The sequence below is a fragment of the Chionomys nivalis genome, chromosome 3, assembly GCF_950005125.1.
Source record: "Chionomys nivalis chromosome 3, mChiNiv1.1, whole genome shotgun sequence".
Taxonomy (NCBI): Eukaryota; Metazoa; Chordata; class Mammalia; order Rodentia; family Cricetidae; genus Chionomys; species Chionomys nivalis.
Window position 1 is genome coordinate 110,328,650 of NC_080088.1, and position 13,666 is coordinate 110,342,315.

At 40.6% G+C, this 13,666-nt stretch overlaps 1 protein-coding gene across 1 annotated transcript in view; it reads right to left on the reverse strand.

Annotated features, from left to right (window-relative positions):
* Nucleotides 1–13,666, reverse strand: part of Kntc1 (kinetochore associated 1) — a 79,536-nt gene that overhangs the window by 41,905 nt on the left and 23,965 nt on the right. Inside the window, exons 17-31 of the mRNA XM_057764487.1 lie at nucleotides 12,358–12,483; nucleotides 12,180–12,269; nucleotides 10,858–10,911; nucleotides 9,682–9,743; nucleotides 8,246–8,357; nucleotides 7,004–7,147; nucleotides 6,156–6,212; nucleotides 5,963–6,064; nucleotides 4,177–4,296; nucleotides 3,936–4,079; nucleotides 3,234–3,332; nucleotides 1,882–1,985; nucleotides 1,644–1,743; nucleotides 848–982; nucleotides 175–294 (exon numbers count right to left, since the gene is read on the reverse strand). Coding sequence (XP_057620470.1) covers nucleotides 175–294; nucleotides 848–982; nucleotides 1,644–1,743; nucleotides 1,882–1,985; nucleotides 3,234–3,332; nucleotides 3,936–4,079; nucleotides 4,177–4,296; nucleotides 5,963–6,064; nucleotides 6,156–6,212; nucleotides 7,004–7,147; nucleotides 8,246–8,357; nucleotides 9,682–9,743; nucleotides 10,858–10,911; nucleotides 12,180–12,269; nucleotides 12,358–12,483 — 1,569 coding nt within the window. The remainder of the gene's footprint in view (nucleotides 1–174; nucleotides 295–847; nucleotides 983–1,643; nucleotides 1,744–1,881; nucleotides 1,986–3,233; nucleotides 3,333–3,935; nucleotides 4,080–4,176; nucleotides 4,297–5,962; nucleotides 6,065–6,155; nucleotides 6,213–7,003; nucleotides 7,148–8,245; nucleotides 8,358–9,681; nucleotides 9,744–10,857; nucleotides 10,912–12,179; nucleotides 12,270–12,357; nucleotides 12,484–13,666) is intronic.

Sequence of the window (13,666 nt, forward strand, 5' to 3'; positions counted from 1 at the left end):
CTGGAAGACCAGTCAGTGCTCTTAACCTCTGAGCCACTTCTCCAGCCCCAATGATTTCTTTTGAAACAAGGACTTATAATGGAGCCAGTCTGGACTGGAATTCAAGGTTCTTGTCCTACCTCCCTTGCAGATTTCCAGGTGTGCACTGACGGCACATCTCAGTGAAACCCTCACCTCTTCAGAACTGTCTGGCTCTTCTTGCAATGCCAGTCGAGCCCAAATGATGACTCTTTCTGCAGTTTTTTCAGCTTCAACAGGAGGCAGTGACCTCAGTAGCAGGAGGCAGTCATCCGCCTGTGAACAAGGTTAATGAGAAAGGAAATAAACATCTGGTCCTCACAAGGAATAGTTTGTATATCGCCTTTCTTTTCTACCTGAAAGTGAGAAGAAATTTCTCATTTTCACTGACCAGTGTGAGGACGTGGGCTCAATTAGCAGAATGGGAAACAAGATGAAAAGATACTTTGAAAAAAAAGATTAGTTTAATATTTTTAAAAATCTGAGGGCTGGAGCTGAGTAGTAACCCTAGCCCTTATCCTAACCCTAACCTTTAGTGGTGGCGCACACCTTTAATCCCAGCACTCAGGAGGCAGAGGTAGGTGAATCTCTGACTCCGAGGCTAGACTGGTCTACAGAGTGAGTTCTAGGATAGGCTCCAAAGCTACTGAGATACCCTGCCTAGGAAAACCAAGAAAAAAATTACACACACACACACACACACACACACTCAATGTTTTCATGTTGATATAGCTTATTTATTTCATTTTGTGAAAGTAGTTTGGACAGTTTAGATTCTGTAAAGATTTAGTCAACAAAGCAGCCCCATGACAATCTAAAACTTCCAAACCTGTTCTCTGTCAATCAGATCAATAATTCTTAGACTGTAGATCTCATCATCAGACAGCCTGTATCCCTGAGCCACTTTCAGAGCATCTTCTAAAGAAGATGGGATATCTTGCTTGAGAATGTATCGGACCACCGTCTGAAAGAGATAACATGTATTTCTTAACATGAAGACTCATAAAACTCAGAAACCATTTGCTTATGAAAGTAAAATGCCTTAAATATTTTTAAAATGTAGCAAAAAACCCAAACTGGACCTAAGGTTAAAACATGATTTATGGGGCCAGGAAGATAGGTCAGTGGGGAAAAAACTTGCTGCCAAGTCAGAGAGCCTGGGTTCACACCATAAAACCTACATGCTAGAAAGAGAACCAACTGCTCTGAGTTTTCATATGTGACCCACTCCATAAAATAAATCTAGCTCTGTTAACTTTTTAAATATGAAAATCTTTTGTTGTTTTGTTTTTAGAGACAGGGTTTCAAATCCAGGACATTGTGCGTGCTAGGCAAGTGCTCTATTGCTGAGCTACATGCCCGGCCCTTTGAAGACTTTGTTTTTTAAGACTTTAAAAAAAGTAGGGCTGTGGTGGCACACGCCTTTAATCCCAGCACTCGGGAGGCAGAATCAGGCGGATCTCTGTGAGTTCGAGACCAGCCTGGTCTACAAGAGCTAGTTCCAGGACAGGAACCAAAGCTACAGAGAAACCCTGTCTCAAAAAACCAGAAAAGAAAAAGAAAATCTTCAGTCGCCTCCCATGCTGCTCTAGAATTTCAAGAACAGAAGAATTACTAGCACTTACCATTATTTCCTTGTTCAAGAGATTCACCTCTCGTATTCCATAACCTCGCAAAAGTTTCTTCATCTCCATTAGTTTGTAACTTTCCTGCAATAATTTGACCCTAAACAAAATGTTTATTAACAAACTGGTATTAACATGACTGAGAAAAACAGTCAAGGGAAAACCTAACTGGCTGCCAACTCAAAGCATGAAGCTGGTGCAGGGCACGGACACGTCCTTTAGTGTTCTGCAAACTTACTTGGGGTGGTTCATTTCCAGGTGCTGTTTCACCAGCTGCTCCACGGCTGCACTCCAGGGAACCACCGCCTTGTACATTATCTTCAGCACAGCGTCAAAGATGAGCTACAAAAGAGAGCAGTCAACAGGAACAATGACCACTTCTCAGACGCACCTCTCATGTAAGGGGAGACATCACTGCAGACATCAGGTACGGGTAGAGTGAGAGCATTTGATCCACGTGCAAATCATATATTTCCTTCAATTGTTACACACAAGGAACAATTTCAGAGGCTGGAGAGATGGCTCAGCGGATAAGAGTACTTGTGTTCCCAGCAGAGGACCCGAGTTCAGTTTCCAGAACCCAATCAGGTAGCTCACAACCACCTGTTAACTCCAGTTCCAGAAGATCCAACACCCTTGTCTCACTTCAACAGACAACAGGCACAGATACAGTACACAAACAAAACAGAACATTAATACACAAAATAAAATAAATAAATCTAAAAACAAAACAAAACCCAGCAGTCCTGTTATTCAGAAAAGTACCTAGGATGCAGAGTTCTTGTGCTCCGCTGTCTCCATACTTAAGAGTAGCATCCATAATTCATATATAATCTTTCAGTTTTTGAGAATTTTATGCATGCACACAATGTATTTTGGTCACGTCCACCCTCATTTACCTCCTCCACCCCCTCCCGACTCACAAGGATCTTAACTTCATGTCTTCTCTCTCTCTAAACCATAGTCAATCAGGGCTGCTCTTTTTTTTTTTTTTTTTTTTTTTTTTTTTTGGTTTTTTTTGAGACAGGGTTTCTCTGTGGCTTTGGAGCCTGTCCTGGAACTAGCTCTGTAGACCAGGCTGGTCTCGAACTCACAGAGATCCGCCTGCCTCTGCCTCCCGAGTGCTGGGATTAAAGGCGTGCGCCACCACCGCCCCGCTGCTCTTATATTTTAAATAATTAATTATTTACCTATCTTTTATTGCTCTCCCAAGCCCAGGCTTCATACATGACTCACCATCCTGGGCTGGGACTATGAGCACACGAGTCCCTGCCTTATAATGACAACTAATGACAGTGGGAGATTGCTGTAAAGCTTGGCACCAGAGAGTTTCATTTCTGAGTAATCCCAGCTCCTGAACAGAGAGGCATCCAATAGACCACAGAAATTCTTTTGGTTTTGGGTGCATTTTCATCTAATTTTCCATAATCAAGGGAAATAGTATGGTTATCTTTTTTTTTTACATTCTACAAAAACATTTCACTAACAAATACTTGTCACTTTTATGACCAAAAAATAGCTTAAGAGTCAATGTTCAAAAGGAAACTTGTTACTCCAAACAGGAAAACCCAACAGTCAGTGTTTGCTTACGTCTGTGTCAGTCAAGCATCCTATCACTGCCATGGCCTTCGCTTCCCATGCTGTGTCAAAGAGTGTTGCTGACTTTGAGCTACACCTCTTTAGTAAATCCTAGGAAAGAGAAACATACACGTTTTCAAATATCAGAAACTCTCAGTTTGCATGTAGTGGCGCACACCTTTTATGAGACAGACCAAGCGTGGACTCCGGAGGTCTGATCCTTAGCACCTTCTCCTGTTCGAGCTCAGTATGTATTGAGTTTCTACTCCTAATACCTCACACTAGTCCTCTGGGAAAAGTCCTACTGTTCTCTTTTTCTTTTTGAGATGGGACCTCATTATATGCTGCCTAGCTGGTTTCGAACTTGTGGCCTTGAGTGATCCTCCCATTTCAGTCTCTCTAATAAGCAGGAGGCTCTCCGATGGTTAATAGTAGAATTAGCTTACATTCTTGATCAATTCAGCTGCCTCATAGGTGCTAGTGGTAAAGCCAGGCATTCCTTATAGAGTCAAGCATTTACATGATCAAGTACAGCACAGAATTCAGAAACAGATAAAGGCACTTGCAACCTGAATTAGATGCCCAGGACCCATGTGGAGGAAGGAGAGAATTGAGTCTCCAATGTTGTTCTTGACCTTCACACATGCACCATGTCTGTGAGTACGCAGTCACACACTAAGAAATGAATACTTAAAAACTTAAAAAAAAAATCACCTCTATATAAAGCAAAAGAAGCTCTTCCTCTTGCAAACTGTGTTCCCGCATGTAAACTCTCACAGACTTCTCAAGGACAGAGGGGATCAGCTCTGGCGCCGAGACCCTGTCAAACATCCGGAACACTATGGTGGTCGTATTTTCCTGGAGACAAGACAGGGAAGACAATGTAAATGATGCAGAGTCTGGCCACAAGAGATTACAAAAAAACAAAAGGGTGCTGCAGAGTGTGGAACTCTACCTTCTCAAACTCAGAGAGGGCCAGTTTGCAGTTGTATTTCTTATGCAGGGTGATCAGCTCCTGCAACTTGTTTACTAGTATCTGTAACTGTCGGACTTCCTCTGTGTTTTGATATTCTTTCTAAAACAAAAGCATTAACTTCATTAAGGATACAAAAGTGTGATTGAGAAACACAGTCAAACTTATTTCAAAGAAATAAGTACTGGCCACAAGTAGACAGAGGAGGAAACCAGAATCTAAAATTAACTTCTTTAGAAAAATTTGAGAATTGCCAACAGGAGGGCAATTGTTTCAAAACCCAAATATAAACTCTCTCCCTCTCTGTCTCTGAGAGAGAGGATCACATATGGCACAGGCTGGCCTTGAACAAGATACATAGCCAAGGATATCTTTGAATTTCTGAGCCTTCTTCTGGTATCTCCCAAACCCTGAGATTACAGGTATGCACCAATGTACCCAGTTTACATGGTGCTTGGGACCCACCCAGGGCTTCATGCATGTTTGTTTAACAAGCACTATGCCAATCAAGTTACAAGCTAGCCATCATAATACATATTTTTAAAGGTTACTTTTGTCTGGGGTTAAAGTGGTGAGGGACAATGATCTGTATTCTGTCAATTATATTTTAAATAAACACTGATTGGCCAATAGCCAGGCAGGAAGTATAGGAGGGACAACCAGACAGGAAGTAGAAGTGGGTCAAGGAGAACAGGAGAATTCTGGGAAGAAGGAAGTCCTAGTCTGCAGTCCAGACCCAGCCACAGAAGAAGCAAGATGTGACTGCATCACTGAGCCAGGTGGCTAACGTAGGCAAGAATAATGGGCTAATATAAGTTATAAGAATTAATAAGGGGGGCTGGAGAGATGGCTCAGAGGTCAAGAGCACTGCCTGATCTTCCAAAGATCCTGAGTTCAATTCCCAGCACCCACATGGCAGCTCCCAATCACCTATAATGAGATCTTGTGCCCTTTTCTAGCCTGCAGTCATACATGCAGGCAGAACATAATAAATAAATAATTTTAAAAAAACAGAGTTAATAAGAAGCCTGAGCTAATGGGCCAATCAGTTTATAACTAATGTAGACTCTGTGTGATTTCTTTGGGACTTAACAATTATGGGAACCGGACAGGACAAAAACCTCAATCAATACTAAAGTACAGAAAACTTCACAAGAGAGATTTTATTGTACACTTTTCCTACTATAATTCATGCTTTATTGTTTGAGAAACCTCAAAAAAGAAATCAGAAATTTAGAAGCACCCAACCCAATAATAATGCAGCTCACCTCCAGAACTACATTTCTGATCGTGATTCCCCTCTAGTCGTGCTTTTTAGTGTTGTGACGCCCAGAGAAAACTCAGAGCCTCATCCAGGAGACAAAGGTCACGTCTACATCCCACTACTACTTTTTCAGATTGACAGGAGGTCCCATTTTTTTCTACATCAGAAGGCTTCCTGATTTAGAAAAAAGTAAAAGAAGCAGATACGACTGCTACAGGCCCACTCTTACCCGTCATTTTTAGTCTTTTAAAGGATTCTAAGGCGCTGCTTTTGAAAAAAAAAATCTCAATTCTATTACTAAGAATGTCTTTATATATTTCTATTCTGGCTGGCTCAGTGTCGACGGAATGCACTGAAACAGGCTGCAGTTGCAATAGAAACAACAGAAAGGAAGAAAGGATTTTCCCTTCAGTGGGCTGACACAATGACATGCTTTTCCACACACAGGCAAATCATCTGCCATGGTGTCATGATTTCACCATGAAATTTGTCTTGACAACATACCAAGGAAATCCAGAGCCAAGAAGATGCAAATCCAACTTTCTCTGTTTTTTCAGCTGTGAAGAACACCTCTGCTAGCTGAAGTCCATTTTCCGGCCAGTTTGCCTTTTAAAAATATAAAAGACTATTAAAAATCAAGTTTGAAGCTGCTGTGAGGGAGCAAATGTCATTTTCATGTTTAATACACAAATATTACCTTATCAATCAACTCTAAATTCCTGGATGCTTGTTCCAACCATTTTGCAAGAATGTTCTGAAATAGATACATCACTTAAAAATGAAATTGTCAATAAATCATCATACCCACAAAAATTTCTATAATCAGTTTTTAAGAATTTTTTAAAAATGTATGCCTGTTGGTGGTGGCGTACACCTTTATTCCCAGCACTTGAGAGGCAGAGGCAGGTGGATCTCTGTGAGTTCAAGGACAACCTGGTCTACAAGAGCTAGTTCCAGGACAAGCTCCAAAGCCAAAGAGAAACCCTGCCTCAAAAAACCAAAACCAAAACCAAAGCAAACAAACAAAAAAAAAAAAGAATTTTTCAAAAATGTATGTGAGTGCATGTGTGTGGCTGAGGTAGAGGGCATCAAAGCTCTGGAGCTGGACCTGCAGGTGATTGTGAGGCATAAAACGTTAGTACTGACAACTAAACCCAGGTCTTCTGAAAGAGTAGAATGTGCTCTTGAGTCTTAAGCACTGAGCCATCTCTTATAAGTTATTCATCAGTTACACAGCTGGACACTGAACCCAAGACCTCAAACACGCTAGCATGCTAATCAGTATTCTACCAGTACCAGCACCACCATTTTTGCTTCTTTTTGAGTCAGGGCCACACTTTATAGCCCATGGAACCTGCTATGTAGTTGCTATGTAGACTAGACTCAAATTCCGAGCAGTCCTTCTACTGCAGCTTCTCAAGGGCTGAGGTCACAAGTGCACACCACTACATCCAGCTCTATCAATTTTTCACAGGGGTTCCTCAGTAATCTAATATGAAGTATTAAGCTAAATCTTTAAGGGTGGATATACAAGAAGAAACTCACTTGTCCTTCGGGCACAGTCCTTCTCACAAATGGGATCACATCATCTTTAAACCACGAACAAAGTTCTTCCAAGGAGACTTGTGTAGAAATAGAGTTCAGCAAGTTCTCCAGCATTTTCACGTCAAACTTGCTTTCAAAGTCAGCCTAAATTACAGAATCAGAAATTAAGACTTGCATGACAGATTTAAACGAATACCTCCCAAAGGGCAAAGACCTGACTGATCCTTGGGGACAAATAAAAACAAGGACATAGATGCATGAAAATGCCTTGACAAAACCAGCACTTTGCATGCTAACTGAAGCAAATTATTTTCTTAAAAAATTGTAAAGCCATTTCAAAGAACATACTACTGATTTTTTTTGTTCATTTGTTTGATATAGAGTTCATCTGAGTAGGCCTGCCTGTCCTGTAACTCAGTCTGTACACCAGGCTGGTCTCGAACTCAGAGATCCTTCTGCCTCTGCCTTCAGAGTGTTGGGGTTAAAGGTATGTGCCACTGCTGTCCGGTGATGTTACTGATTTAATAATGAATGATAAAGGTACTTTATACAAACAATTCAAATGGGGGGTTCACAACTCATTAAATATTATATTAGTAAGTAGTAGATAATAAAAACACAAGGAAACCAAAGAGATTATATCCTAAGAAAAATACAACTGAAGATAATAATACAAATATTAATAAGAATTTCCATTAGTGGCAAAACACACTACCTTTTCAGTCTAAATATTATATGTTAATATCAGTCAACAAAAGGGGATTTGGATAAACAGCCTATCTATCTGTGGATGAGATGGGGTCTATACATAGTTTCAGGTTCAGTCTGGCCTGAAACTCCTAGACTAAGTAATCCTTCTCCTTCAGCCTACAGATATGTGCTACTGCACATCGTCCTCAAATAAACACCTTTAATGAGTATTCTTTGATCACAATCCAAATAGTAGAAACGTCTTTACCACATCGGCAGAAGCATGATATTAATAAAGCACTTAATAAAAATACTGCCTACTGAGGAACAACTCAGAGCTGATCAGACTCTGAAGCTAGATAAAATAAGGCCTGCCATCACACCATAGCATGTCTCTGATCCGGAAAGATCTCCCCTGGGACAGGCCACAGTCTATCAATCTACAACACTCTACTACCCAGTCACACTTGACAACCTACTAGTCTCCAGTACTCAACCATCCATTGCAGAAGCTACAAAGCAATCAAGAAATTAAAATGCAGAATACATTACCCGATATCTAAGCCAAAGATACTGAGCACACACAAGGTTTCCTTCCCTTAGTTGCATAAAAATATCTCTGAGAACATCTTCATTATTCAGAAATTCAATCCAAGAGCTACCACTGAGAAATCAGAGGGAAGAGGCAAGTCAGGAGTGTAAAACGTACTTTCCATAATAGGTAGCATCATACATCTTAACCACTTGTTTTGAACATTTATTACTTAGTTGGGGTGAGTGTGCTAGGCACACATGTAGAGGTCAGAGGACAATATGCAGGAATTGATTCTCTCCCTCATCATGTGGGCCTTAGGGATTAAATTCAAGCAGACACACTTGGCAAGTGCCTTGATCATCTTGCTGGCTTTAACTACGTCCCATTTTTAAATTATTTTATTTCATGTGTATGAATGTTTTACCTGCATATATGTATCCACTCATGTGTGTGGTGCACTCAGAGGTCAGAGAAGGGAGTCTGATTCCCTGGAATTGGAGCTTTGAATTATGAAGAGCCACTATGTGGGTGCTGGGAACCAAACCCAAGTTCTCTACAGGAATAAGTATAATTCATCAATGAACATTCTCGACACCTTATTTTTTAATTTAAAAAACAATTAGTAAAAATCAAAACAGATCTAAAAATTCCACAGCACAAAGTAAGTTTCCTCTCCAAATCTAGAGAACTCCTGCCACCTTCACTAATGACAGTGACTCTCCATGTAGGAACCCAGATCAGATAATCACAACATAAACAACCTGGAGCGATAGCTCAGTGGTTAAGAGCAATGGCTAGTCTTCCAGAGGATCCAAGTTCAATTTCCAGCACCCATATAGTGGTTCCTAACTGTCTATAACTCCAGTTCCAGGGGATCTGACACCATCACACAGACATACATGCAGGCAAAACAAAACAAAACAGTTGGCCGGGCGATGGTGGCGCACGCCTTTAATCCCAGCACTCGGGAGGCAGAGGCAGGCGGATCTCTGTGAGTTCGAGACCAGCCTGGTCTACAGAGCAGGTTCCAGGACAGGCTCCAAAGCCACAGAGAAACCCTGTCTCGAAAAAACCAAAAAAAAAAAAAAACAGTTTTATATATAAAACTTAAAAAAAAAAAAGGCAAAAGAATTGAGCCACCCTCAGCTACAGAGAAAGTTTTAGGCCAGCTTATAGGAGACCCTGTAAAAGAAAGAATTTCTTATGCAAAACAAACAAAAAATCCCAATGAAACAAATTCTGAATAACAAGTCATTAAATTAAGAGTCAAGCTGGGCGGTGGTGGCACAAGCCTTTAATCCCAGCACTCGGGAGGCTGAACTGAGGCAGGTGGATCTCCATGAGTTTGAGGCCAGCCTGGTCTACAGAGTTTCAGGACAGGCTCCATAGCTACAGAGAAACCGTCTTGAAAAACCAAAAATAAACAACCAAAATAAAAATAGAATGCACACACCTGAATTTCTTTGGTCCAAATGCTCCATAAAATGTTGTCAATTTTGAATGAGCCTTTAGCACCTAAAGAAAAGAATAATTTGATAATTATAATAATGTATGTGGGCTGGTAAGATGGCTTGTCAAAAGGCACTTGCTATGTAAGCCTGGTAACCTGAGTTCAATCCCTGGAACCCACTTAAATATAGGAGAAATGAATTGACAAAGTTGTCCATATGCATGCTACTGCACTTGTATTCATGCAAACACACACACACGCGCGCGCATGGACATGTTCACATATGCACACATAGTGATGATATTGAAATTAAAAGTTTCAAATGCTATAAATAAGGCTACTAAAGAAGCCCTGTAAACATTGTCATTTTAACTCACGCTATGGCTCAATTCCCACCCACACTTTATTATTTAACATATCAGCCACAAAATAATGAGGACATTTCTAGTCACAGTTCATTATAAAGGCAAACGCATATACAGTGTGGGGTTTCTCACTTAATCATTTACATTTAAGGCATAACTTAGCTGGATTATATTAAATACTTATTTTGAGAATTTAATAGGTTTTTTTTTTGTTTTTTGTTTTGTTTTTTTTTTTTTGGTTTTTCGAGACAGGGTTTCTCTGTGGCTTTGGAGCCTATCCTGGAATTAGCTCTTGTAGACCAGGCTGGTCTCGAACTCACAGAGATCCGCCTGCCTCTGCCTCCCAAGTGCTGGGATTAAAGGCGTGCGCCACCACCGCCTGGCTGAGAATTTAATAGTTTTTAACATTTATTATACTGTCTGTGTGTGTGGAGGGTGTATGTACCATAGCAAGCAGGGGACAGAGGACAATCTGTAGGAGTTGGTTCTGTCCTTCTAGTATGTGGGTCTCAAGGACTGAACAGAAGTCAAGTTTGGCACAAGCACTTTGACCCACTGAGCAATGTTGTCTGCCTTATTTTGGGAAATCAAATGCATGCATGCTCGAATGCATGCCCATATTGAGCATTTAGCACCTACCAGGGGCTAGACAGAAAAGCTTTACAGGGATTATTTGCTTTTACTCCAAACCCACCACCTTACTTGGAGCCCCAATTTGTTCCTAAGGAAGCTGAGGTACTGAACAGTCACTCAATCTGCCTTGAAAAGAAAAACATCTTCACCCACGAATTATCAACAGGAGCAATTCCATTACCTCCATGAGGCCGTCAGAATAGGCAGGCAGGGTTTTGTCTTCTTTCTTTAGGAGCTAAGCATGGATGGAGACAAAGAGGACACGTTAAGACAGGAATGTGCTGAGGATGGACCTCGTCAAACTACATGGTATATAGGTGGAAAAAAAAAAGAAAAAGAAACACAGGGAGACGGGCAACTCTTCATAAAGAAGGTAACTTTCTGTGACTTGACAGCAACATTATCTTTGAAAGTAAGTTGTATTTAAGCCCAAAATGAAAGTAGTCTATTCTATGCAATGGTATTAAACAAGAAAAAATGATTTATGGGGCTCAGCAGTTAAAAGCATGTACTATTCTTTCTGAGTACTCCAACTTGATTCAGTACCAAGAGGATCTTTTCTTGCCTCAGATGGAATCTACACTGACATGCACAGATACACACATAATTAAAAATAATAAAAAGAGCTGGGGGTGCTGACGCACACTTTGAATCCTAGTACTGGGATGTAAAGTCAAACAAGTCTCTGAGCTCAAGGTCAGCCTAGTCTACACAGCCAGGGATAGAAAAGTGAGATCCTGTCTCAAACATAAATAAAATGAAAATAGCGGCTGGAGAGATGGCTCAGAGGTTAAGAGCACTGCCTGCTCTTCCAAAGATCCTGAGTTCAATTCCCAGCAACCACATGGTGGCTCACAACCATCTGTGATGAGATCTGGTGCCCTATTCTGGTCTGCAAGCATATATACAGGCAGAATACTGTATATATAAATAAACAAATAAATAAGTTAAAATAAAATAAAATGAAAATAAACCTTAAAGAGATGTTGCTAAAAATAATGCATATGAAAATTGCCCAAGCTGGGCAGTGGTGGTACAAACACCTTTAGTCCCTGCACTTGGGAGGCAGATGTCTGAGTTGAAGGCCAGCCAGGTCTACAGAGTGAATTCTAGACCAGCCAGGTAGACATACAAAAACTTGTCATGAAAAACCTAGATAGATAAATAGAAAATAAATATCCAGAATTCACACTAAGTAGAAAAAGGAAGTAAATGAGTAGTTATCGGGGTGGTGGGGAGGGTCCAGAAAGAAACCACAGAGGTCTGTAGAACATCTGTGTTGATGGATGTACACAGTTCAGCGAGTACACTAGGAACCTTGAAGCTGACATAGGTAAACTGTGTCTCATGTAAACTATCTCATGGAAAAAGGTAACTTAAGGGGAATAAAAAAGAGACATTTAAAGAAGAAAATCAAAACCTGAAGGATAAGAAAATATATTCAAGCTGAGAGAATTATCACACACAATTAAAGCAAAAATTTCCAAAAGGAAAACCACCTACCCTGGCTTTGGCATAACTGAGCATTTCCTGGGTGGTCTCATAGGTGATCCATTGGGCCTTGAGGCAGAAATTCACCACGAAGTCATCATCCTGTTTCAAACATGTCAGACAAAGGCAACTGAATAATGCTATGCAGCACATCGACCTGAAAACTCCATCTGATGATGGGAAAACACACCTGGATTTTGCAGAGATTTTCTTTAGCTTCTTCTACAAGCTGCTGCCATTTGGTCGGCTCACTGGTGTCCGAAGAAATCAAAGCCAGTTTCTCCAATATATCATTTGATTTGACCTTATAAACAAGCTATAACACAAACATGCCACATCTAGTCAGGATCTGAGCATGATGACGTTGTCTTGGGAAGCTAAGGAAAACAAACTAGCATGAAGGAGACTCCCCACTTGGCTCAGGAATGAGGTTTAAACAAGGCAGTCATGATGGTCACAGCGGCACGTGCCTTAGTCCCAGTACCTGGGAGGCAAAGCAAGAGAGCAGGGAGATGTCTGTAAATTCATTACCACTTTGTCTATAGAGGGAGGTCCCTGCCAGCCAGGCTGCATAGTAAGACCTAGTCTCAAAAAAAAAAAAAAAAAAAAAAAAAAGAAGAAGAAGAAGAAGAAGAGAAGGAAAAAGTTATTAAAAGTTAACTCTTATCTATCTGGAAGGCAAACCAGATCACTAGGAATTACAAAAAGCATTTTTGATGTGTCTGTGGCCATGTCAGAGGAGCAGCAGGGGTAACTGAACTTCAGGAGTTTGGCCCACCAGACACAAGGCAGTGACAGGAATATCTCAAATGGGCAAAGCCCTGAGGGCTTCAGCTCCAAAATGCCTCTTGCTATTGCCGTGCCTTTCCATGGTTGGCACTGTCATTTTTCTGTGGTATCTGGCATGTTGTGAATAGGTGTGGGGGAATCCCCACGGCCTTTAATGGAGTGTGATTACCTCAAGGAAACAACCTGTTCTACTGGGCATTTTTACCTGTGAACTATTATGAAGATAATTTCCTCTTAAGCTATACTGTTTAACTGAAGTGATGATTTTATACAATAGTGTTAGTTTAAATAGATTCTGATGACTAAGGATTTTTAACAAATGTAGTTTAGTGAGAAAATTAATATAGATAAAGGTAAGATATAGTGTTGCCCCTACCCATGATTAAAGCAAGATTGTAGAGAAGAAAAAATAGAACCAAGGAACTATTACACAGCTAGGACTTACGAGTTTCTGGAGGAGCTGTATGGACTGAGTTAGGTTACTGATTAAGGAGAAAAAAAGAATCAAGTCCCAGGAGATAGCACAAGTTCTTTTTGATATTGGGGAATGTGTTCATGGGTTTTGGTGTATAAGCATAGTAGCTTAAAAAAGGCTTTAAACAATTGCTTTCATGTAACTAGAAAACAAAGAATTGAATGCTTAGTTAAGATAATTGGACTGAGCTGGGCAGTGGCGGTACACACCTTTAATCCCAGCACTTGGGAGGCAG